Source organism: Mastigoproctus giganteus, chromosome 2, assembly GCF_048544385.1.
Source record: "Mastigoproctus giganteus isolate SK-2022 chromosome 2, ASM4854438v1, whole genome shotgun sequence".
Classification (NCBI taxonomy): Eukaryota; Metazoa; Arthropoda; class Arachnida; order Uropygi; family Thelyphonidae; genus Mastigoproctus; species Mastigoproctus giganteus.
Window position 1 is genome coordinate 75,922,136 of NC_143576.1, and position 26,182 is coordinate 75,948,317.

Sequence of the window (26,182 nt, forward strand, 5' to 3'; positions counted from 1 at the left end):
TATCTTATACATTTCACTACAAATGTTACTTTTTTTAAAGGTGGTGCAGTTTTTTTGTCCACTGCTGTAAATACATAGATATGTACCATTGAAAATGATTGTTTTGACATTTTTGACAGACCTCATTATTAAAAACTTAAACATTTAAGTCCTCTGAACTTTGTACAACTTGTTGCTACTATCTGTGAAGAATAATGAGCTTCTATCCATATGTAATTTGTGCCAACTAAAGTATTTGACATCAAAAACAAACTAACTCAAATATCTAGAGTAATTAGCCTGGCTTCTCAGTTTTGGGTTTCTACGAATTTGATCAGTACTGATATTTCACTACAATAATTATTGTATGTAACTTTTATTTTTAATAAAAATATAAAGAAAAGTTGTGAAAGGGAAAAAAATTTTTTTTTTTTTTTTTTTTTAACACTTTATTTTCTGGGGGGGGGGTAGGGGAGTTTTAGACAAAATATATAAACACGAATCAGTAAGTCAGTGGCTTTCGAACTTTAGTGACCTAAGACCTGCGCCCCCCCCCCCCCCCCCCCCCCCCCCAAGTTTAGCTTGAAAAACCTTCTGCAAATTCCCATGCTTAACAAAATGCTCTAAGCAGCTCTATGGTTCCACCCAAAAAAGTCTGGGCTAAGTTGGAGAAACACTGTAGTAGACTCTTCTATTTTCCAGTTTAAAAGACTGCTAAGCTCTCAAAATTAAGTATGCATGCACATAGTTCTGCTTATTTTAAAAATTAAATATCAGATATTCACTTCATTTTCAAATTTGAGGAACTCCATAGCACAAAAAATTTTAAATTATGCACGTTGCTTCCCATGGAGTAGTGGCCATCTTGAAAGAACATTGATGTTTGCATTCTTGTATTTACCATGTAAAAACAATAAATCTTTCAAAAACAACTAAGGTGATTGTAGATGTTTATTGAATTTGTGTGAGAGGAAAAATAAGTAACCAGAAATATAAACAGACATGCAGTTTGAGACTTTGTGGAGGGCTGCCTATACGGTGACCCAATCTGCTAATACAGTCAATTTCGGTTATTTGGGACACATCAGGACTAGTGCATTTTGGCCCGATTAAGCAAAGTTTCAAGTAAATAGTTAAAAATACAATGGAACCCCCCCCCCCTTTAAAATTGGTTCGATGTACAATAAAATCACTTCACGATGGACTCACCATAGTAATGTGATTTTGGGGAACTCATGTCATCATATAGTACCATTCACTATATGATGTGTAGTAAGTGCCGGTCATTGTGATCACGTTTGTGAATTGAATTTTAATTCTATTAAACAGGGATTCCAATTAGCAAAAATAGGAGGAATATTATCCACAGTCTATAAAAGTAAAGCTATATTTTAAGCACAAATTTACCCTTTATTACCTTACCAATTAAAAAATACGTGAAAATCGGAATAATTAATATGTACTGTATATGTACATACTAACTAGTTGACATTTCTGTTCACTGCCATTTGTGGGTGGGGGTTAAAATTTAGAACAGTAAAAAGATAAGCAATCAATAACAAAACATGGCACACACAAATTGCAAGTAACACTGGAGCAACAATACGAAGGTTTAAAATAGGAATGAAGAGAAGATTCTGAAAATTAATTTTTTTATATGATTGAAGATTTCATGGAAGTGTAAACACATTTCACCATAATAACCCCCAGAATTCCAGCTATCAGTATTATCACAAATTCAATAAGATCAAGTTTACTATCCGTTTATGATAGATTGCACTAACAGAAAAGCCCAATAATAAGCCCAACCATATTTATGATTGTGACCTCCAGAAATCCGACCAAACCACGAGGTACGGTTGGACCCAATTGTGAGGTAATCTCCAGTGCTGCGGTCTCCTGTCCTGATTAAACAGCATGTTGTCCCAATTAAGCAAAGTAAATCCTGACTATTTTCTCGATTGGGTTCTGTTCAAGATTTGTCCCAAATAACCGGAATCCACTGTAGTTGCAAAAGGTGACAAGTCATCTGACAGGACATTACATTGTTTCTATCCAATCACTCTGAAAACCACAGTAAAAGTTTGTCTATACTTCAGAAGGGGTAGGGAAATCAGACTTTTTATCACTAATTAATGGTTAATGTGGGTCATTATCAGGTGACCCTCAAATAACAATATGCCTGGTAAAGACAACTATGTTCTGATGAACAGAATTTACCTGTTTGGAATTTGGAAAAAGATTTAATAGCATAACCTCTCATTAGAAATTACTTCAACTTTGAACATTAGTGGCTGAAATTGGTATGCATAAGAGCACTTAATATCACTTGGATAGGAGCAGAACAAATGCCTCCTATTTTGCTTCCAGCAAAGGAAGTAAATAAGCTTCCATTACATTAGGTGATTGCTACAATCTTTTCCCAAATTCTGTCTGCCTAAAATGCAGAGTTGTAGCTATAACTGTACTATTTAGGAAAAATTCCCTTTAACCACTATGCTACTAGTGTATCAATAAATAGCAACCATTTTCTATTTCTTCTATGGCATTCAATATAAAAAATCCCTCGTAATAAGTAGTAAAAACATAATGAACTCTATAGTACCTGTGGGTAAGTTTAGTGTATAAATGCAGAAATCTGAATAAAGTCCATTTTTGTATGGGAGATATTTGCTCAGATTCATTGCAACTACAACAGTGTTTCTGGAACTTATCTCCATTGGTAATACAACATATTCAGCAGAGGTTACAGTCATAAAAACACAAAACTGAATTATTTTTAATTTTAAGAATTGCAGTAATTAGTATATTAATAAATCAATAACTACATATATCCAGTAATTCCAAATCATAGGCATGGTATTCACTAATTGGTACTAGTTTTAAAATAACTGTACTACAGTTTTAAAATTTTAAATGCATGCAGGCATATCCTATTATAAGAATGTGTATGTGCTGTTACACAAAAAATGAGCAACAAACAAATTACATATCAGTTTCTGTGCATTGTTCATTATTATTGCCGTTAAAATAAGGTGATACTGCAAAAAACAATATGAATATTTTATTTTTATAATATACAATTAATAAATTGTTCCATATACATTATGCTGAAGGAGCATACTGTCTCGTTAATCTGTCAAATTCTTGTTCCTGTAAATGGATAACTTAATTATAAAGACTGTTCAAGTATATCATTAATTATGCAATAATCAGAGGTAAGACTGGTTATAAATTGCTGCTTTATAAAATAAATGTTAAGAAATATTTGATTAAAGTAAATTTATTTATTACTACTTTTGATTATACACATTTGAAATGGAGAGAAGCTATAAATATTCTTTCCTGAATTTTGTATGGGAGCAAGAGTTTAATGTTACTAGGTGATAAAATTCTGTACAAATCTGAAAGTTGTCTAAAGCTTATGGAAATTATACAGAGTGCATAGCTAGATGGAGAATTTACAAAATTAATATATTTATATAAAATGATTAAAACTATGTTGAAACAAACTGAATATACTTCAGAGATGTTAAGTGTCTGCCCGAGACACTTGAAAACAAATGTGACTACTCAGGATCTCAGCATTACCTCATTTAGGCCTGTAGCATACATGATATCACATGTTCTTTCGTTCTGCTCAAAGCACTTTACAATTCAAAAGTGGGAAGCATTCAAGGAATTAATCGTGGATGCTACTAAAAGTTTCATACCTATTAAGAAATATTGTTCAAGGTTTAGGCCTAAATGGTTATCAAATGAACTAATGAGACTCATGCATAACTTTCTTCTCTGACACAATTCTTGTGTGTCAGAGAAGAAAAATGCATGGGATGCCTATGGCAGATATAAGCGAGTCTGTAATCAGGTCACAAAGGTTAGGCAGGCGAAGGCTGATTACGAGAAATTCTTGGCAAAAGATGCTAAGAAAAACAGCAAGGATTTCTTTACCTATATAAACTCTAAAAGGAAGGGGATGAATCTGATTGGTCCACTTGACATTGATGGTTCTTAATGATTTTGTAATAACTGAGAGCAAAGTGGAGGAGAAATTGTTGAAGTTAAACATAAGAAAAGCACCTGGGGGTGGATGGGATCTATCCAGTTATATTAAAGGAGGCAGCGAAGCAACTAAGCAAACCCTTAGCCATAATTATGAGAGCATCCTTGAACTTGGGGGAGGTTCCTACGGACTGGAGATGTGCAAATGTATCCCCAATTCACAAAGTGGGATCGAAGGGTGACACAAGTATGAAGATATGAAGTTTTCTGAGCAATGCAGACAGACTGCCAGGGCAGGTCATGGGGTTTTGTCAATGATATATAGGAATTTTGCTAGCAGCGAAAAGGAGGTGATTATCCCTCTGTATAAGGCAATGGTCAGGCCAAGCCTTGAGTACTGCGTACAGGTCTGGAGGACTAATTTTCGGAAGGATGTAGATTTACTTGAGTGTGTACAGAGAAGGGCAACAAGATTGGTGAGGGGAATGAAGGGATCCTCTTACCAAGAGAGGCTTAAGTTCTGCAAATTGCAGTGGCTGGAGACTAGGCACCTGTGCGGTGATCTGATTGAGGTCTTGAATGGGTTGAGCACGCTGAATTCTGATGAGATCCTTCCACTTGTTCAGATTACGAATCTAAGGGGGCATAAATTGAAATTAAGAAAGATGTGCGGAAATTTGCCTTTAGCCAGCAGGTGGTTAATTGCTGGAACAAATTTCCATCTGTCGTTGTGGAAGTGTCTGTCCGACAGGCATTTGGAGGGAATGGTGTGATTTTTTTTTTTTTTTTTTGGCTGATGCTGCATAAGCTCATACACATGCCACTACTACTATTTCATATTTTTTTGAAAATATTTTCTTTTCTCTCTGAACCTGCAGTATCTTCACCAGCAATGCTTCCTTTTCATACATTTTCAGGGAATAAAGCACAATTACTGTATAAAAAGAACAAAAATGAAGAGGAACACTTGATATGCACAAACAAAGCAGCGTGCACGTAGCAACTGAGTAAATGTTGGATTCAGCTGGAGTGATTCCATTGCGTTCGACTGCCATTTCTTGTAAACGCAAAGTCGAATCGTGCATAATCAAGTTCGTGTAGTGTAAATACGTGGACTGACTGTAGTAGTATTGGCAAATGATACAAGAAACCAAGCTTATATAACATCAGCAAAAACACGTACACACACACCACCCATCTGCACCCCCCCCCCAAGAATTTGCCTAGTTCTCCCTTGAATTTAATCAACCCAGCCACTTCCACAACAGATTGAAGCCTGTTCCAACAATCAACCACCCGCTGGCTAAAGGCAAACCCTCACAAATCTACTCTGCAACATCCTCCCTCAACTTGAATTTTTGCCCCCCCCCCCCCCCCATGTGTGTAGTCTCAGCAAGTGGAAGAATGCCATTAACATTTAGCTTACCGAATTCAAGCTTTAAACACTTCAATCAGATCTCCCCTTAGGTGCCTGGTCTCAAGATGCTGCAATTTGCAGAACTGAAGCCCATCTAAATAAGAGCACCCTTTTGTTCCCTTCACCAATCTGGTTGCCCTTCTCTGCACCCATTTCAGCACGTTCTTCCTAAAGTGTGGCCTCCAGAGCTGTATACAGTACTCAAGGCGCAGCCTAAATATGGCCTTATACAAGGGAATAATCACCTCCTTATTTCTGCTAGAAACGTTTCTGCATATCATTGACAAAATGATATGCAGAAACCCATGAGCAGTCCTGGCAGCATGTCTGCACAGTACAATCACCCCAGGTCTTTTTCATTCGCCACTACCCTGAGTGTAGTAAAGTACGAGGAATTAAATACTGGGATATTCTCTTGGAATGGAAATCTCAACCGTGTAGCAGTTCTGATTATTTTAATGTTCTATAGGAAAGGACCATTTTAAAATAATCCAATATGTAAAGTCACATTCCCTTCAAGAGCAATTTAAAAAAAAAATTATACTGACAAAATTATTCTTAAAATTACAATGTGGTAGCTTGTGGTTATTATACTTCTGCTGTAAGGAGAAGCATCTCCTTCTCTAATTTATTGTTAGCTTAACTTCTGTTTCAGGGAAAATTATGGAGTTACTTATAAATGAGTAATGTAGAAACCCATCTGGCCAGGAATGCAGTTATACTGCAAGTCACAGCATGGATTCTGGATTTTGTTTAGGACAATTCTTGTGTGACCAATCTGATTGTATACTCTAATATAATAACAAACAAATTAGATGCAAAAAATAATAATTTAGACACTTCCACATAAAGGACTGCTGTAAGAATTGGATCAATGCAGCCTTATGTACAAGTTACTCCTCTCCCCCCCCCCCCTGAGAGAGAGAGAAGTTCACCAGCATTCAGTGCTAGGCCTATTGTTGTTTATATTTTCTAATGATATTGATGAAGTCACATCAAGCTTCATGTCTTAAGTTTGCAGATGATGAAAAGGTTGGCAGGGTGATTAATAACAGTGATCAAGAGATGCTACTGTAACAAGACTAATGAAAAATTAGGCAGGTAAGCTGAGAAGTGTGTGCAATTAAATTTTAACATTGATAAGCTCAGGATATACTCAGTTCAGTTGCCTGAACTTCCTTGTTTCAAAATTTAAAAATTAATTTTTCAGCACTTATAACAACATTTGTCAAGTTCTTCCTCATCTAGTATTCAATACAGTGGATTCAGGTTATTTGGGCCACCAGTTAATCGGGGCAGCCATTTATTTGGGGCAAATCTTAAAAAACAGAACCCAAACGAGAAAATAGCCAGGGTTTACTTCGCTTAATTGGGCCAACATGCCGTTTAATCGGGGCAGGAGACCGCAGCACTGGAGATTACCCTACGATTGTCTCCGACTGTACCATGTGGTTCGGTCAGACTTCTGAAGGTCACAACCATAAAACAAAAACAATTAGCAGTCACCTGTTTATTGGGCTTTTCTGTTAGCGCAATCTATCATAAACGGATAGTAAACTCTATCTTATTGGATTTGCAATAATACCGACAGCTGGAATTCTTTGGGTTATTATGGTGAAATGTGTTTACACTTCATGAAATTTTCGGTCATATAAAAAAAATTTATTTTCAGAATCTTCTCTTCATTCCTATTCATAACTTGTTACTCCGTTCTCACTTGCAATTTGTGTGTGTCGTGTTCTTTGTTTTTGATTGCTTATCTTTTTACTGTTTTAAATTTTAACCCCCACCCACAAATGTCAGTGAACAGAAATGTCAACTAGTTAGTATGTACATATTAATTATTCTGATTATCACGTATATTCTTCCAATTTTCACGTATCATTTAATTTTTTAATTGGTAAGATAATAAAGGGTAAATTTGTACTTAATATAGCTTTATTTTTATAGACTGTGGATAATATTCCTCTTATTTTTGCTAATTAGAATCGCTGTTTAGTAGAATTAAAATTCAGTTCACAAACGTGATCACAATGACCGGCACTTACTACGTAAAGCGGGAGTCCATTGTATTTTTAACTATTTACGCAAAACTTCGGATAATTGGGGCAGTCCCTTAATTGGGCCAAAATCATCTGGGAGTCATCTGGGAAGTTAGTGTCTCAAATAACCAGAATCGACTGTATATACAAATTTTAGGACAGACTGAAAAAGCATACAGTTCAACTACTTATGTAATCCACCCCCCCCCCCAACTTACCCTTGAGTGGTATTCTTTAACAAATGGATGACTATTATGAGAATCTTTTAGCTGACTGAGGTACCTATTGCTTACCTAAGAAGAAAAATAAGGGAGAATAGATTAGTTGATACTGCTTCAAAACTGCAAGTTATCTAAGAAGTAATTTTTCATATTTTTAAAAATGTCCCATATGAAAATTATGCCTTTGATGCTTATAAACTGCAACTTTCCTACTTAGCGTTGAAATATTTCAAAGTATATAGCATATATAGAAAACTCTTTGTTTGCTATACACAGATAGCAAACAAAGAGTTGTAACTGTATAGTATGAATTGGTGGGCATAGCATATTTGTTAGATGGTTCCTGTTGTTGTTGTTATTTGGTTTTTAGGAGCATTAGCAATATTGCTCCGGGATATGCGGTGGTCATTTCCTGACCTTTCCGCATCCTCCGTATTTGGTGGTGACGGGCTCGAACCCCGGTCTAATCAAGAAAAGTGCTACGCACTGCTGTTCCTTCCCACCTGGCTACGGAGGCGCCGTGGTTCCTGTGGTTTCCTAGAAATCAGCTTAAGTACTCTGTGATGATGCATAACTTTGCAAAGTCAGTAAAGTGTGGGCTATGTGAGTAGTGTGCTGTTCGACTGGTCTCTTAGTTACTGGGAGGCATGATCTGGAAAGAACTTTCCAGCATCCATCCAAGGCACAGGTAGCCAGACTAGGGACAGTAGAAAAGCACCTGGACTCTCGTAATAATGAGTGAAGGGTGCCAGCAAGGTGGAAAGTACCTTCATGGCTAACACAGACAGAAAAATGCTTAGTGCAAGATGGGGATGTCCCTAGAGAATGGTGTGGGGTAGGGAAGGAAAGAGAAAGTGCAAAAGCGTGAGTAGAAGTTCTGCCTGCTGCTGCGAGGAGTCATCTGGGAAGTTAGAGTATTGGTTGAATTTGATTATGGAAGAGCTGATTCACTGGTGCTGAAGAATTGTCTGATAGAATGACCAGGGTGGTGCAGCAGAGCAGACAGTGACTGTCTTCCCCAATTAGCTGGCAGAAGTGAGTATGATGGTCCTTTCAGATCAATGCTGTCACTTCTATAAGGAGGATGTCCAGTTGGGTGTCTGATTGTAGCTGGTGGTGATGAGGGAAAAACAGGTACGAGGAGAGGCAAGGCACTTTCAGGAATGTCTGGTCTGGATGTCTCATTTATAGGATCAGATGTGGAGATATGATACCAGCGCCTCTTGAAGACTGTAGAGACAAACTTACTAAAAGTTAAAAATGCTCCTTTTGATTCTAACAGTTTGCTTTCCGGTCTGAGTATGGTTAAATTTAGAACCAGTAACAGTTGGTTACTGGTTCTAGGTAGATGTTACACAAGTGCATTACATGGTGGTGGTGGTGGTGCCAGCCCTCCAATTCTCCACATTTAGAGGCATCATATAAGCTCAAAGTCCTGAAGTCGCTTTTTGAATGACCCATATCCTGTAAGAAAGGTAGTATGTACATTAGGAAAGAACCAGTGAAGTCACTGTTTGTTGAGGGGGAGTGCTGATCATTGACAAACGATGGAACTGTACAGCAACAATACGTTATGATTGGTACAAAGACAGCTGAATAAAGAAGGTGGTGTGCACGTCTCTTACAACCCCAGTCTTTGTGGGTGAAGCAAGAAAGCATACTGATGTAATTTTTGGCCCTCTCTTTCATGGACTTCAAGTGTGGCACGAAAGTTCTGCTATCATCTAATCTAGGATAACACCTAAATATTTGAATGAACGTTGATTTCTGAGTGCCTATCCTTTATAACGAATAGTTTGTGGTTTGTTGATATCAAGACATCTTTTGAGGAGTAGAGTTCTATTTTTATCTGTAGAGATTTCCAGCTTATTCTCTTCAGCCCAAACCAACAGGGCAATCAAGACAGTGTTGGCTCTAGTCTCAGTAGCCATACAAATAGGGCTCCCTCTACAACAATAATCAGGTCATCTGCATACGAGAGCTGTGTGGTATGGGGGAAGTACCGCAAGAGCCATTCATCCAGAATCATATTCCAAATAACTGGCCCAAGAACAAAGCCCTGGGGCAAGCCTCTGGTAAGTTGGCAGGTGATACTATGAAATTGTTTTAATGGTACCTTTCCTGCTAGAGAAGAAGTCTGCAATACATTTGAAGATGTTGAAGGAGCAGCCAGATACTCTGGTTCGGCACAGGATCCCTGGCCACCAGATGGTGTCAAAAACTCCTTTAAAATCTATGAAAAGTGCCAACAGGCATCATAATTATCTGCTAGCCGGTGGTTTGCAGTAGTGCATCAATAGTTGAGTGGGGAGGAATCGGTATGCAACACAGAGTATAAAAAATTCCAATGATGGCTTTAGAATGCTCGTGTCTCCAGTTCACTTTTGATGGAGAAGGCTGATATAGCCAAATGGTTAAGTGCATTATTTACTTAACCACTCATTTTCAGTTGTTGTTCAAGCCTTCATTATTGCTAAATACTATCAGTAATTGTATTCATTGTCAAAAATAAATAATCGTAAAATACTTAGATTTAGTGGTCATTCTGGAATATAATCAACATTTTTGCTGGACAGCTGGATTGGAATTTCCAGAGAATTCAGTAATTGTATTCATTGTCAAAAATAAATAATCGTAAAATACTTTGATTTAGTGGTCATTCTGGAATATAATCAACATTTTTGCTGGACAGCTGGATTGGAATTTCCAGAGAATTCAGGATCTTTAGAATGGTTTAAGAAAAGGAATGGCATCATCTTTAAGAATATCTGTGGAGAGTCACAAGAGATATCACAAGAAATGACGTCTGGACGGCTTGAATCAACATTATGGGCTTTTTTAAAAGAATATCTACCCAAGGATAGTTTCAATATGGGGGGAATTTTTTTTTTTTTAATCACTGCATACCCAATAAAAGAGTTTATTTTAAAGGTGAGCTGCGCTCTCTGATTGCAAGAACTCCAAGGAAAGAGTTATAGTGATGGTTGTATACAATGCTGATTGGCCAGAAAAGATTCTGTTTATACTCTGGGACAACCACATGGTCAAAGGAGTTCTCAAGTTACAGAGAATATGAGAAACAAAACCATATTTGGCAGTCATGGGCTTGAACCCTGGTCATTCAAACAACCATGTACTTATATACTCTTGCACCTGACCTCTCAGCTACAACAACAGTTTGTTTCCTTTGTTTCTACATAAGGAAAAATTTTAATCTCCACTGTTGGCATTATAAAAATGCTTTATCCCTGCAAATTGCACTGATTATCAATAGTTTTTCAGTCCACTGTGGTGATGCACACAGTTATTTAATAGATCCCCCAACTGAATACAACCAGTATCCTGCAGAGTTGTAACCAGGATGCAATACAAAATTTAAAATTCCACCATAGGAAACCATATCTGAGAAAATATCTGACTGCAATTCAAGAAAAACAAGATTTGAGGGTTAACATTCTGGATTCTGTATGTTGGATCTTTTTCTGCCCCAATGGTTGATCCTTTTGAGGAAAATAAAATAGTGCCAACACTTGCTAAATTTCACCTGCATATCAAACTTAAGTGTTTCTTTAAATGGAGAACGTGCACATTCTATGGTTCAAACCCAGATGGCTGCTAAATATGAATAATGATTGTAAACTCTGGAGAGTGTGTTGTAATTGAATTCTAGAAAAATGAAAAGCTTTCAAATTTCTTCATGTGATTAACTTTTTTTATCTGTTTGTTAAATTACAAATAATATAGAGCAAACCCCCCCCTTAACAGACACTTCTTTTTATGGATGCTCAAGTCTGAGTTAGTAGGATTTTGTTGCAAGGGTGGTTCTGCTGTCATTTCTGTCCATAAAGATTTACCTCAGGAAGAATGACTTGGCATTTATTCATTGTGTAATGACGTTTCAGGTCACACAGACAACCTTGATGAAAGGAATTGGTGACAGGAGGGTTGAAATGAAACAAAGTCTATCTTCATTTCATTTCAACCATCCTCTCACATTACTTTTCACTTCAATGATCATACACCCAACAGACAAAAAAATGATCACATACATTTTTAAAAGTGTCTTCTCTTAATCAAAGGAAGTTCAGTGACACATTCAAGTCGCCCATGTACAATAGGAACTGCCTTCACTGGAAGTGATGCTTGATTTCATAACTTCATTCATGTAGCACATGTACAATAGGAACTGACTTCATTGGAAGTGATGCTTGATTTTATATATTTTTGACACTGAAGCCAAATTCCCTGGATTTCAAGAGGAGACACTTGAAAAAATGCATCTCTAGACAAGTGCCCAAATGTGTAATCCAAGAGGATCAGGCCTCCACAATCAACTTTTAGATTTTAAGTTCCTAGTATATTGATGATAGGTGAATCACCTTTGTGAGTGATTTGTAACTTGCTGTGTACAGTATGTGTTTAAATCAATAAAATTATCATTAAACTAATTTTCTTGGCATTTATTTATTCAAAACAAAGTTTACTGCTCAACTTTGACTTCCCTGAAACCAGTTATCATTATAACATGAATGTATTGTTTGGTATCCATTGCTTCCTCAAATGTTGCCCTTTTTTTAAAGGGCATTTAAAGGGCAAGTTATTCATTTTGTGTTAAGAATCTTTGGGTCTTAATACATAATGAATAGCTGCCATAACTGGATCAAGAATATTACTTATTCTTGTAACCCCTCTAACATGCTGGTACAGAAAGCAGTCTTCAGCAAATCCAGAAATTTTCTTCTACTAAGTGGGGTGCCAACTCACAAATTCCATATATCTAAGGAAGTTAAAATTTTCCATGACAGGACATTTTGATTTGTCGGCTCTGTCTATCAGTTGTTCATTATTCCCACACTACTATAATTTTTGTTTTCCTAGTGTTTATATCATACAAAATAAAAATTGTTTAATCTCCTTTTTTGTATGTCTATAAAAGTGTTAGACCAGTTTGCATGTTATGGGCTGAAAAATCCAGAGATTGGCTAACTGCAACCTTGATTGAAGAGGACTTTAGACATTCCAGCTACAATAAGTTCTGCATACATGCCATATGCAATAATAAAACCACGATTTATAGGAGACTGCCTTCAGCAATGCTAAGCGCCATGATATCCTCACTGCTCTGGGCTATGCACTTTGTTGCTTTAGCATGAGGCATAATTTCAGTTAAAATTAAATTAAACCTAGGGCACTAAGCCTCATTACTACACTTCTACAACAGTAATACTGTGTGATAAGTGGTAAAATAATAGCATAACAGTAGTACACAGGCCATGTACTATTATAATAATATTACTTATGCACGTTACATAAAAGAAAATATTCTAGACTTCATTACTGTTCACAAACTTTCCCACTTGTGTATATAAACCATAATTTAATGTAAAAGCATTCCCACAGAACTGGAATTGTTATACTTTAAAGTTCCTTACAAATTATTGGTAGCAACAGATAAATGTATGCGAAACAATATCTTCCCAAAAATTGAGATAAGTACAAAAGTAAGTACATAGATGTGTGATTAAGACATTCAAAAGTATAATTTCACTGTAACTCACACACGCAAACATATATAAAAAAAAAAAAAAAATGTGTGTGTGCCGAGCATGCATAGCAGAAGTGAAGTGAAACTTCTTTAGAAATGTTTAATATTTTACAATCAAAAGTTTATTGCAAAGTTTTTAAGTTTTTATAGATCTCTCTTTTGTACTCAATGGAAGGTTTCGGTAATCGTACTGCACATATACGTGCTCTATATGCTTTACAAAGCTCACTATTAGTCTTCGGCTAGTCGTTGAACTATAAATTTTTTTCCGTTGAAATTTTTTATGAAATACAGCAGAGAATGACGAAATAAATATTTTTGTTTATTAGATTTTTAAAAAAATCTGACTGCTAGAAGATGAGATATATTGATTTAAAACGCAAACACTACATGTGTACAAGTTACAACAGTGCCCACGCTGTAGGGATACCGATTTTTTTTTTTTTTTAGGAGCATTAGCAACTAAGGCCATATTGCTCCTGTGATATGTGGTGGTCATTCCCTGACCTTTCCGCATCCTCCGTATTTGGTGAGCACGGGCTCAAGCCCCGGTCTAATCAAGAAGCGTATGATATGCACTGCTGCTCCTGCCCACGGAGGCGCCTAAAGATACTGATTTAGATGTGCCGCTGCTACGTATGGTGTAAGTCATGTCATGACACATTTTCGTGGATTTTTGTCAATCCACAGGTGCAAGTTACTTCCAAGTGAAAACTGCCTGGGACATGCCTAAAGAAGTTTCACATCAAAAGAAATCGGTCTCCTCCCTTGAGAAAACAAAGAAAATCATGCAACTACATATTAAAGAAATTCTATTTGGATATTGATCAAAATATTTTAAGCTTCAAATAATACTTTCACATGGTTGGACAGATTTTCAATAAATACAGTTTTCTCTCCAATCTGCTCTAATACAACTATCCTGTTCTCAGATTTCAGACTAATCGTGGAAGTTCATGTTCCAAATCAATAAAACTGTCATACTAACTTTCTGTATCCCACTATTCGTTATATAATATAGTTAATATTACTTCTCATGATCTGTGATGACTGTATCTCTGTTTTCTCTAACAAAGATATAATCTCTAATATCAATTTGAAACATTTTTATACTCTACCCTAGTGAACATGTAGGTTTATCGTTTTGATAAAATGTGTTGGTGACCATCAGGTTGTGCATTTAACATACTTCACGCTTTCAATCGTTACTATAAATGGTAATGCAATCATTAGTTGTGACATTTTCACTGGATCTTAACGTTTCGTAATCATTCTACTCTCCAGTTGCCAATTTAAATCTGTCAGATTAATTTAACAGGTAGTATTAATATACAATACTGACTGCTTCATTCAATTCTCCAAAGAAATTCCATTAGTATCATAATTTACAATAATGCAAAGTTTGTTTGCGAATATCATCAAAGTTCCTTCATTTTTGCTGCATCAGCAATAAATCTATTAATAATTAATTTTTTTATTTACAGCTATATATTGCAATAATTGCCCCATTAAGAGTTTGTTTACGTGGTATGAAGCAGCAATTCCACTGTAAAAATATTTTAGAGAAAACATGACATCTGTAAAGTTTTATTAATAGTACTAACCGGACCTAACTTCAGTGATCAGACAAGAACCGGTGCATTCAGCCTAGTATGACAATTGGCTGTTTAAAACCCTGTAATGTGTTTACTTATGGCTTAGATTGCTGTGTCATTTGTGTCACATTTTAGTTGCAATTTCCATGGGTGCAAGTTATTCTCATGTAAGAAGTTTCACTTAAAAATAAATAAAAAAAACCCACACAAAAAATATGCTTTGTTTATGTGCTCTCAAGACTAGCACCAGAGAGCTGAGTTTCCAAGACTCCTACATCTGTTTCCATCACAGTACACAGGTCTTCTCATTTACAACCTTAACAATAAGTTACATAAGAATTCTTGTGTAACTTATCATCATCCCCACAAAATTTACACCAAACACTCTTTCTGATGTTCATTATTATAAGTTAAACTTTCACTCCTCAATTTATATTACTGCAAAATACTGTAGAATGGTCTACAACATTCTAACACATTCAGGAATCTTCTACACCTTTCTCTGATATCCTAGAAATTTCTTAAATATTATTTAATTTTTTTTAATTTTTATACAAAACAGAAAATATTTTAATAAAAACTGGTATACAAGTTGGTAATATTTTAAGAAAAATTAAACATGATTCTAAACTTTTAAGCAGGAGTGTATACAGTTCCCTTTATTATAATTAGTATTAGTATTATCATATGGAGAATCTTAAGCCATGAGCATAGGTGGAAATTGTGTGAATGGTCAATCATCACAATATTACTGTGAGAGATTAGCTTGTATTGTTCACACCAGTAATGCAATGCCTGGAAAAGGCAGAACTACAAAACTGGCAGTGTGAATAACTTTACACTCAGTAAGACAGTCCTCCAATCTTCCTACCTGTCTAACTTCAATTTAATTTTGTTTTGTATTTTTTCATTTGTGATCTTTTAAAGTTATGTGATTTTAGATATAATGCCTTCCATGTAAATGATTTATAAATAAAAAATATATATATACATTAAACTTATATATTTAATTTGTTATTCCGGGGTGTGCGCTAGTCCTTTTAAGTAAAATAAGGGTACACGACCAAAAAAGTTTGGAGACCACTGCTCTACAATAAACAAAGTGACATTGTATAAGCAAAGAAATGGGTATTTCTATGCTAGTAATAAGGGACTGTGGCTTCCTTGTAGGGGCTGCACACAATTCTGTAAAACTTTAGCGTTATTTTGGAAACACCCAAATATTCTATGAAAGTAGTTGTCGGGTACTAGTTATAAAAGGAGAAGAACCCTTGTATAGTGCAAAATTGCAAAGCATGTAGCAGAAGCCTATTGGCACTGCAAGTTTTGCTTGTTTAGCACTTAATGAGCTATGGCCTCGTGGTGTGAACAGCACAAGTTTTCCTGTAGTATCAAAATCTGGCCGTATATATGCAAGAACAACTTGATAGAAAAGAAGTTGTTCTTGCTTGGCTCCACGTAGGATATGGTTATCTTACACATTCTTTTCTGCTGAGGGCTGTGTGTGAGAGGGTCACATAGGAGGCCCACCAGGTCTCATCTTTTCATTTTGACCATTCACCTTATTTTATCTTAATGTCCTTGTTTTACCAATGAATGGCATTCATCTTTTACTGCTTTTAGCCATCTCGCCAAGCCTTACAGACTCATTTTATCTGACAACTACATATCAGTTACGAGGGACTGATCATTTAATTTGCAGACTAGTGCAAGATTTTATGTTTACTGCACAAACTTTCCATAACTGCCACTAGAGGCACTCTCCCCAGATTGCTAATGAGCAGACTATGTGTGCATGCCAGTACTTGTCACTCTAGTGTTGTGTGAAGAGTGTTTTTTAGCAAGTATCATGTCGGACATACAGATTGAACAGCAATGTGATTCGTTATAGTGTCAGTCTGGGCTTAAATGCATTGGAAACAGAGATGAATGAAGCATATTGAGTGTCTTGGTAGAATGGACATATTTAAATGGAACAAGAGATTCAGTGAAGGCTGAGTTTGTTACAGATTACCTAAGACCTGGTCAGCCTTCCTTCTCAAAAATTCCTAAGCAAATTGAAAAAGCTCAGGAAATCTTGGATGAAGACAGGTGAATTACACCATGAATTACCTGCTAGAATGTCCCTTTCGTACAATAGTGCTCACAATATTGTGAAAGATCACCTGAAATTATTGCAAATGTGTGCCCTACTGGATTTCACACAATTTGACCCCAGAACAAAAACTAAGGTTCTCAGAGTCAAACTTTGCCACACCATTTGTGAGAAATGTCAAGAACTTTCCGGTGTGAAGTTGTTTCTTCATCAAGACAGTGCCATCCCCCATACGGCTAATATTGTGATTCCCTCTTCCTGTTTTCACATCTGAAGAATGCTCTGAAAGGCAAGCATTTCGCACGTGACAACAATGCAAGCACAGAGCCACAATGGAAGCATTTAATGGTACATGCATTAAATGCTTCTTGCAAATCATATATTGGATATACACACAGGGTTATTCAGGGGAATACTAAATAATTTTGGGAGGTATAGTATTGATTATTCTGAATAAAAAAGTTTATATAAACATCTCTCCAATTCTCAATTGATATGGAGCAACTGTTTGAAACTAATATTTATAGCTCCTTGAATCAGATGTGACCAAGTTGCAGTTATAACCTGATGCTGTTTGGTGTTAGAAGTGTTGTTAAGAATGCTGCACATTTTCACATGTGCTGAATATGCCGATATGGTGTTTCTCTATAGTTTTTTTGGTGGAACTGCTACTGCTGCTTGTAAAAAATACTGTTGATGGTTTCCTAACAAGAGAATACCCAATTCAAGAGCATTTACACCAAACTGCACAAGACTGATACAGTTCCCAGCACTGGTACATTCACCACAGCTCTGTGGGGCGGCACAGTGTCCTGCTGGAAGAGCCCATTGCCTTGTGGGTGCACGATTACCATGAAGATGCAGATGGTCTGCAAGGATGGACACATAACCTAGACCATTCAGAGATGCATCTAGACATACCAGAGGTCCCAACGTGTGCCAGTTTAACATGCCCAGACCATCCACCTGCCCGAACAGTTTCTTGTTGACATGACAGGTGGATAGCTTCGTGCGGCTTCTGCGAGATTCGCACCCTCCTGTCTGCTCGAAAGAACTGGAAACAGGACTCATCAGAGCAGGAGACCCGTCTCCAATCATCCAAGGTCCAGTGCCAATGTTCTTTTGCCCAGTTGAGGTGTAGAGTCCTGTGTTGTGGTGTTAGCAATGGGACTCTGGTAGGCTGGCAGCTCCCATAACCGATTGCAGCTAATGATTGCGTGATAGTCTTGGTAGAGACATATCTGGTACTTCCCTCGTTGAAGTCAGCGGTGATTTGTGCCACTGTCGCTCTCCAGTTGGCGAAAAACAATGCAAGACAGGTGTCGACAGCCACATTCACCCACCACCTTTCTCCACTCACAGTGCTGTCATTGATACATTATTCCGGAAATGGCATATTTCTGATACACTCTTGATACTCTCGAATGGGGATAGTGCAATTTCTGTACCACCTCCGCGATAGTAACCCACGCATCGGGCACCCACTATCATCCCTATTTCAAAGTAGGTTTATCAATACTGACATCGAATTACCGTCTACACAAATGCAGTGTACCTATATACCTACCCAAACAGTGGGTTCATCCACTAGCGAGAGGGGGTGACAGTGTTGTGTTGCCTAGGAAACAGGTATTCCATGAATTAAGTTGTTTCAGTGTGTGTGTGTGTGTGTGTGTGTGTGTGTGTGTGTGTGTGTGTGTGTGTGAATTGAGTAATATGGTAGTTTTATAATCATCAATATTCTAAAATTATGGGCTAGTGCCATTGTGGTGTCAATAGATACATTAGCCCATAATATATATATACTGCATTATTTTATTGAATGCATGTATTAGTTTATGGGGAAGATTATCGTAAGAGTTGAACCTAGATAATTCTATCAAGAATGCATGTGTGAAGTATGCTACATATACATAGAAGTTAATATACAAAAAATTTTTGTAAATTACAAAATTTAACTGTATATTATTTAAAATTCAAATGTATATTATTTGTATACAAAATTTTTTTGTATATTAACCTTTGTGTATACATAACATACTTCACACTTATGCGTTCTCCATAGAATTACACCAAACTGCACAAGACTGCACTTTATCAGACTTATCTATTCTTAAATGTTCAACTGGCACACATTGGGACCTCTAGTACATCTAGATGCATGCTTATATATATATATATAGTATGTAGTAAGTAATGTAGATTTTTGCCTTTTTCAAATCTACATTACTTCTTTTTTCTACTATCCTTACCCTTCTAGTCCTTGGCAATTTGTGTAATTCTCACCTCCATCTATGCAAACTTGATCAGACTTATCTTTTCTTACATCCTTTACTGCTGCTTTGCACATTTTGGTGCATTTGTCATACCTTGCTGATTCATTTTTTATTTTAACATCAACTGCTTCATTGTTAATGGCATGTGAAATTTTTATATTTATTTTGAAATTCTCCTTTATGATTAATTTTAAAATTTGTAACGTAACTGTTATGATGTAATATTTCCATTGCCATGCGATAATATTCCATTCTTTTTTTTTTTTTGTGTCACTTTGACTTTAAATTACATTTAATATATATATATATATATATATATAAAAGTAGGTTAGATTATGCCTTTTAATATTTTTTTCTACCATAATCCATTCTTTGTATCTACTTACACATCATGACATTTTCTATGCAATTTTGATGTGCTCCCCCACCACAGTGTTGTCCAAATTTCCTATCACAGAACATTTCTGTATCACTCACAAGAATCCAACAAGCAAGAAGTGTGCAGATGTAACTATTATGTATGCAACCAACCATTTTGGTGCTTTTGATTCTTCCTTCCTTCCATTTAGCAGTTTCCTCTAAACCCTTAAAAGTCTCCACAGTGATATCAATAATAACCCTTATACTTCCTCTGTTCAAGTGGGTTCTATCTTAACTAAAAAAATCTCTCCTACGAATTAACCAACTGATTTATACAGGGAAAATATTAAGCAACAGGTTCATGTTTGCATGAACCTGTTGCTTAACTATTAGAGATATTAATATCTATCAGATAAGCATGCAGGAAAGAATACATAACACAAAAAACAATTACTACATTTTAAGTAAAAATACCTCTGGTGGTTTCCCAAGATACTGTGATAAAACAATCATATTGATTAAAGTTTCTGCATTGCTGGGATCCTGTCATTTTAATAAACAAATAAAGAAAAAAGTAAATAAAATTTAATATACTTCTCTTGATTATCTCAATGATATATAATATTCATTAAAAATACTGATTATATGTTCTACTAATGATAAGATAAATGAATTGTAAAAGCATTTTAATGTATTCTTCAGTAAAAAAAAATTGAAATTATTAAGGTTACATTAATTTGGCTTTGATAATATCAGTAATGAAATGCATACCTTACTGAAAAAGATGGCATATATCAGACAGATAATCAGGTCGCTACTGTAATACAAAACAACAACTAAATACAAGTAAATATTCTTTTAGTGGCACAGTGTGCAGGTATATCAAGAAATGGAAATTGTCAAAATAATGAGTACTTCACAACCTGCACGGAGTGTAATCTGCCTTTAATTATAGATTATTCATTGTCTAACTATGATCAAACTGCAAAAACTAATTACTGCCAAACAGAATCAAAACAAAACTGAATGGAGCTAACAAAAGTGCACTACTGTACAGTATATAGTATCATTACACAGTATGTGAAATCTTCAAATTTTGTATTTCTATCCAGTTCCTATGGAGCTGCCCCTGACTTGTGTGAGTGCACATTTTGTTTACAAAATACACAAAATAGTGAAATCAAAGTACACTGCGATCACTAATGATACAAAATGTGGCATCCCAATGCAGATGTACATTCTGCTTTACATCACCACATGTATGCAATCTTTACTAGAGAATGACAATGAATGTGCTTCAGAGTGGGGGGGGGGGGAAAGCTATTGGTTGAAACTGGGGAATGATATATGATTAGTCATTAAGTATTGAGTTAAATAAAAATAAATGCCATTACACTACATGACAGAGTTTAAATGCTTATTGAAGCAAATCACATCAATTTACACTTAATACTTTGGCTACATTTCTAAGCTCGACTGATCATCAGGCCTATAAGTGAAGTAAAAACATAAAAGGAAATCAAATTAGCAATTGAATGGTTAAAACAATATTGCATTATGAAGTTACATTAATGAATTTTAATACAATATTGGCATTAAGTTAAGATAAATTACTTTAAATTAAATTCTTCACAAAATTAGAAAAACATATTACAAGAAATTTTCAACAAGGAATAGATTTGAATTTAAATTTTGTGTTTTTGTACACCTCCTTTCTATAATACCAGATGGCCCCTGTGCTTTCCAAATTTAAATTCAAATCTTCTCATTATTCCTTGTGGATAAATTTCTTGTAAATTATTCTTTGTAATTTTGTGAAGAATTTAATTTAAAATAATTTATTTTAACTTAATGGCAATATTTTATCAAAATTCATTAATCTAACTTCATAATGCAACCCTACAATGACTAATTTGATTTCTTCCCCAACGGGTCTGATGATGGGATTCAGTTGAGCTTCAAAACAACACCAAGGTACTATGTGTAATCGATGTGATTCACTTCAATAAACTCTATCATGTGGTGTTAGTGTTTTTAATTTTCCTTTAAACCTACTCTTTTTAAGGAATTGACAACAAGGTATGTGCAAGTCTTCCTCTATTTCTTGCACATAACAACAGAGATCCTTGATCATTTATCTGCCATATCCATGCAGCTTGATGTATATGAGCTGTACATTGTTTGTTATGTATAATTGTGCATACCTGCTCCAAAAGAATATCCATATTTTGGGATATTATAATTGCTGTGCAAAAGAGGGTGACATCTTTCTTTCTTTACCCCAGCATTTCCATACATTCAGTAAACTATAATTATACATAACATACATTCAGTATGTTATGTATAAACAATTATACATAACATACATTCAGTATGTTATGTATAATTGTGCATACCTGCTCCAAAAGAATATCCATATTTTGGGATATTATAATTGCTGTGCAAAAGAGGGTGACATCTTTCTTTCTTTACCCCAGCATTTCCATACATTCAGTAAACTTCATAGCTTAATGCAAACTGCTCTTGCAAAATTGCAGCTATGTAAGCTAGCCACAGAGCACTTATGAAAGAGTATAAAAATGCTTTTTTCCCTGATCATATTCTGTCTCTCAGAGGGTTGAGATTTGTAACATATATATTACTCCTCTATGTAGTCACCACTTAAAGCAACACATTTCTCCCATCTTTTGCAGCACTTGTGCCATTTTTGTAAGATCTCTCTTTGCTTCTGTAACAAAAATTACTCTGTATTGCCAAAGAATACTTTCCACACAAAAATAATTTCATCTGCAGAAAGAGGAAGAAGTCAAAGGGTGCCAAATCAGGAGAATACAGCAGGTATGGAAAGTTGTGAAGTCCTAACTTCCGGGCAGATTAATGGTTGTGACAGCAGTGTGGGCTGGAGAGTCTCATGAAGCAACAGTATGTCTTTGCTGAGCATTCTGCATTGCTTCTCCTTAATTTTTGCAAGTAATTACTTCAGTAAGTTTCTGAAGTAACAAGCACGGATGGTGCTACATTTCTCAAAGTAATCTGTGAGAAAGCCCATCTCATCTCAGAAAACTCACAGCAACACCTTCCCTTTACTTTAGCCTTTTTGGGAGTTGGTGATGATGGATATTTCCATTGCTTTGAAACCTGTTTTGTTTCTGGGTCAAAGTGATATATCCACAATTCATCAGCAGTCATCAATCAGGAAAATAACAGGTCAGGTCCACTGTCACACACACAGAAATCAGTTCAGCAGAGTAGGCTTGCCTTTTTTCTTTCTGAAGACATGAGCAAGTGAGGAATCCTTCTTCCAGTCAGATAGCTCCCTGAGGAGCTGCTGTGGCCATCAACAAATTCCTCCAACTGCATCGATGATGTGCTGTACAAGCGGCATCTTAAAGTGTCATGTCCAGAAGTTCACTGATCCCATCCTTCCACCTAGTTGCAGGTCTTCCTCTGCACCTCCTCCCCTCGGTTTTTCCCTCCATTATATTCTTCAACAGAAAGTTTTCCCTTCTTACTATATGACTAAAAAACTTGAGTTTTCTTTTATTGATGCTATGAAGAAGAATTTTAGGCCTGTCAATTTTATTCAATTACCCACTCATTTGTTCTTCGATCCAAGTAAGAAATACGCAGTATTCTCCTGTAACTCCACATTTCAAATGCCTCAATTTTCTTCCTGTCAATTCTTTTCATATTCCATCCTTCACATCCATAAGTGGCAACTAGAAAAATTAACAAATCAATGATTCTCAGTTTCATCTTTAGGGGCAGATCATGATCTCTCCATAATTTCATCAGATCAGCGACCAACGTTTTAGCAATTGTCTGTCATCTCTTTACATTGTTTCAGCAGTCACTATTTTTATTTATTCTTAACCCTAAGTAATCAAATTCATCGACTTCTTCGATATCTTGCCCATTAACCTTCACTTTACTGGAACAGAGATCATCACCAACCATCATAATTTTAGTTTTGCACACATTCAGAAACAATCCTTTTTTTCTTACTTGCTTCACATACTCTCCTCAGAGTTTCTTTAAGATGATCCTTAGAATTACAAATTAGCACAGTATAATCTGCATAACGAAGGTTGTTTATCTTCAGTCCTCCAATTTTGATGCCAGTCTCTAAATCTTCCAAAGCTTCATGCATGATATCTTCGGCATAAAAGATTATAAAGGTGAGGTGACAAAATACAGCCCTACCTGACACCGTTACCTATTGTCAAAAAGTCTGTGTTTCCCATGTTTATTTTCACAGTTTCTTTCTGTTCCTGGTACAGTAGCTTAAGCTGGATTATGTGGATTAGGAAACCCATAATAGTCATCATTTCCCACAGTTTCTCATGCTGAACACAATCAAATGCTTTTGCATAATCTATAAAACAAAATGCCTGGAACATTGAATATTTTGCATTTTTCAATAATCAGTCTTAGGCATAAGATCTGATCTCTGGTTCCTCTACCCCTTCTGAAACCTGCTTGCTCTTCTGGCATTTCTTCTTCAAGTTTTCTTGAGATTCTGTTCAATATGATTTTAAGAAGAATCTTGCTAGCGTGAGAAATTAGGCTAATAGTCCTGTAATTTAAGCAAATTTTCAGATCTCCTTTTTTTGGTAAGGGGATGAAAATTGATTTCTTCCAATCTGATGGCCACCGTCCCATTATCCCAAATTTTTACAATCATTTTATGAAAAAACTCGGCAGCCTTCACACCTGTAGCTTTAATAAATTCCACTGGGATTTCATCAATCCATCATGAATTACATTAAATCATGAAAAAAGAGACCTGATTCATATTCAGTTCACTGTGAATTCTGCTCCTCACTGATCCATAGCTTATCCCAGTCTAAGCAACTATCTGTTTAATTGTTAGTTGGCAGTCATTGTGGATAAGCTGTTCAGTTTTCTCCACAAATTCAGCAGTGAGATGTGGATGACTGCCCATTTCTTTCCTCATCATGGAGCTCACTCAGCGACTATCTCCACCAATATGACGGACAAATATCCCTATATGCCGTAGACATCTCTTCGTGGATAATGGATCGATACTCATTACTAGATAGACAAGCAATACAGTCAATAAAACACAATGTTCGTAGAATACACAGAGGAAGGGCATTTTCCATTTTAACCCCCATTCGCCGAATCCGCTACCTAGGCCATAGCCTATCCGCGGAAGGGCAGGAGAAAACCTTTGATACTTCCCTCGTATATGATCTGGTGACCAGTTTGATGTTATTTGGTTCTTAGAAGCATTAGCAACTAAGGCCATACTGCTCCGGGGGATATGCGGTGGTCATTCTCTGACCTTGCCACATCTTCCGTATTTGGTGATCACGGGCTCGAATCGCAGTCTACTCAAGAAGTGTGTGCTACACACAACTGTTCCTGCCCACCTGGCTACAGAGGCACCGAGGGGGGGGGGAGAGAGAGAGAGAGAGAGAGAGAGAGAGAGCGTGCGAGATGGAAAATGTCCAGTTTGGTGGAGGTGTACAGGTTGATTGTGGGAAATAAACATGCATAAATTAAGTAACTATTCATGGAAAAGATAAAAAACCATGGAAGCTGATTTCAAGAGCTTTCTTTTCATTTTCAGTACTAATTTGCTGAGTCTAGTTAAAAGACAAAAGATATGATAATTTGATAATTTATTTATCCCTATTTTGTGTTACAATTGTTGGGAGATAACAGCAAGAAGGGAGGGAGAACACATAAGCCAGAGGCTTTTTAGGGGGTGTTCCCTTTGAAAAAGATAACAATAAAAACAGATACATCATGAATCGGACATGTTTCTACATTCCATTACCGAGACTACGTAAACCAACCACACATGTCGCGTGGTTAACAACAGTACTTATAACTACATTGTGAGTACTTTTACAATAACAAGTATGAAAGAAAAATTATGAAATAATTGCATAGAATGTTACAATTTATGACAGCTATTCCTTCAACTTGTTTACACAATTTCCAAACTGGTATGCATTGTGGAAAGTTCAGGAGTTGAGTGGAAGGTGATTTAGATCAGACCTCCCTGGTGATGTGTTCAGTCAGGAGCTCCTTGAACTTGTTTAGTGAAATGGCATTCTTGATGTTCTCAGGAAGATTATTCCAGGTTTTTGCGCCTCTGTATTTTATATTTTTCTGGCCTATGGCTTTTCTGAAAAGCGGAACCTTCAGGTTCGCTTCATTTCTTAAATTATATCTTATTCCTTCTTCTTCTATTGTTATAAAAAAGGATCTGAAGAGAGGAGGAAAGGTTGGTGTTTTCAAAGCATTGTAGACAAAGACCGCTTCAGCTTTTTGTATCAGTTGGTAGATGCTTAAGAGTCTCGCTTCCTTATATCTCGAAGTCACCGATGCATTCCAGGGAAGGCCCAAAATTGAACGAACACATCGATTGACAATTGAATTGATTCTCGTAAGGTTATATTGACTGGTCGTACCCCATGAGATAGTTCCATATGTGAAGTGAGGCTGTATTAAGGAAAGGAATACTAGTCTGAGAAGGGAAGGAGGTACCCAGGCAGAGGCTCGGGCGAGTATTCCTGCTCGTAACGAAGTTTTCTTTCGTAAGGTGATCATTTGTTTATCCCAACTCAGCTTGTCATCTAGCCAGATTCCTAGAAACTTGGTATCATTCACCCTTT

At 36.2% G+C, this 26,182-nt stretch overlaps 1 protein-coding gene across 1 annotated transcript in view; it reads right to left on the reverse strand.

The window, feature by feature from the left end:
- Positions 1-3,027: 3,027 nt before the first annotated feature.
- epsilonCOP (coatomer subunit epsilon) overlaps positions 3,028-26,182 on the reverse strand; it is a 204,714-nt gene continuing 181,559 nt past the window's right edge. Inside the window, exons 8-10 of the mRNA XM_090368530.1 lie at positions 20,007-20,075; positions 7,659-7,733; positions 3,028-3,132 (exon numbers count right to left, since the gene is read on the reverse strand). Coding sequence (XP_090224656.1) covers positions 3,085-3,132; positions 7,659-7,733; positions 20,007-20,075 — 192 coding nt within the window. The 3' untranslated portion in view covers positions 3,028-3,084. The remainder of the gene's footprint in view (positions 3,133-7,658; positions 7,734-20,006; positions 20,076-26,182) is intronic.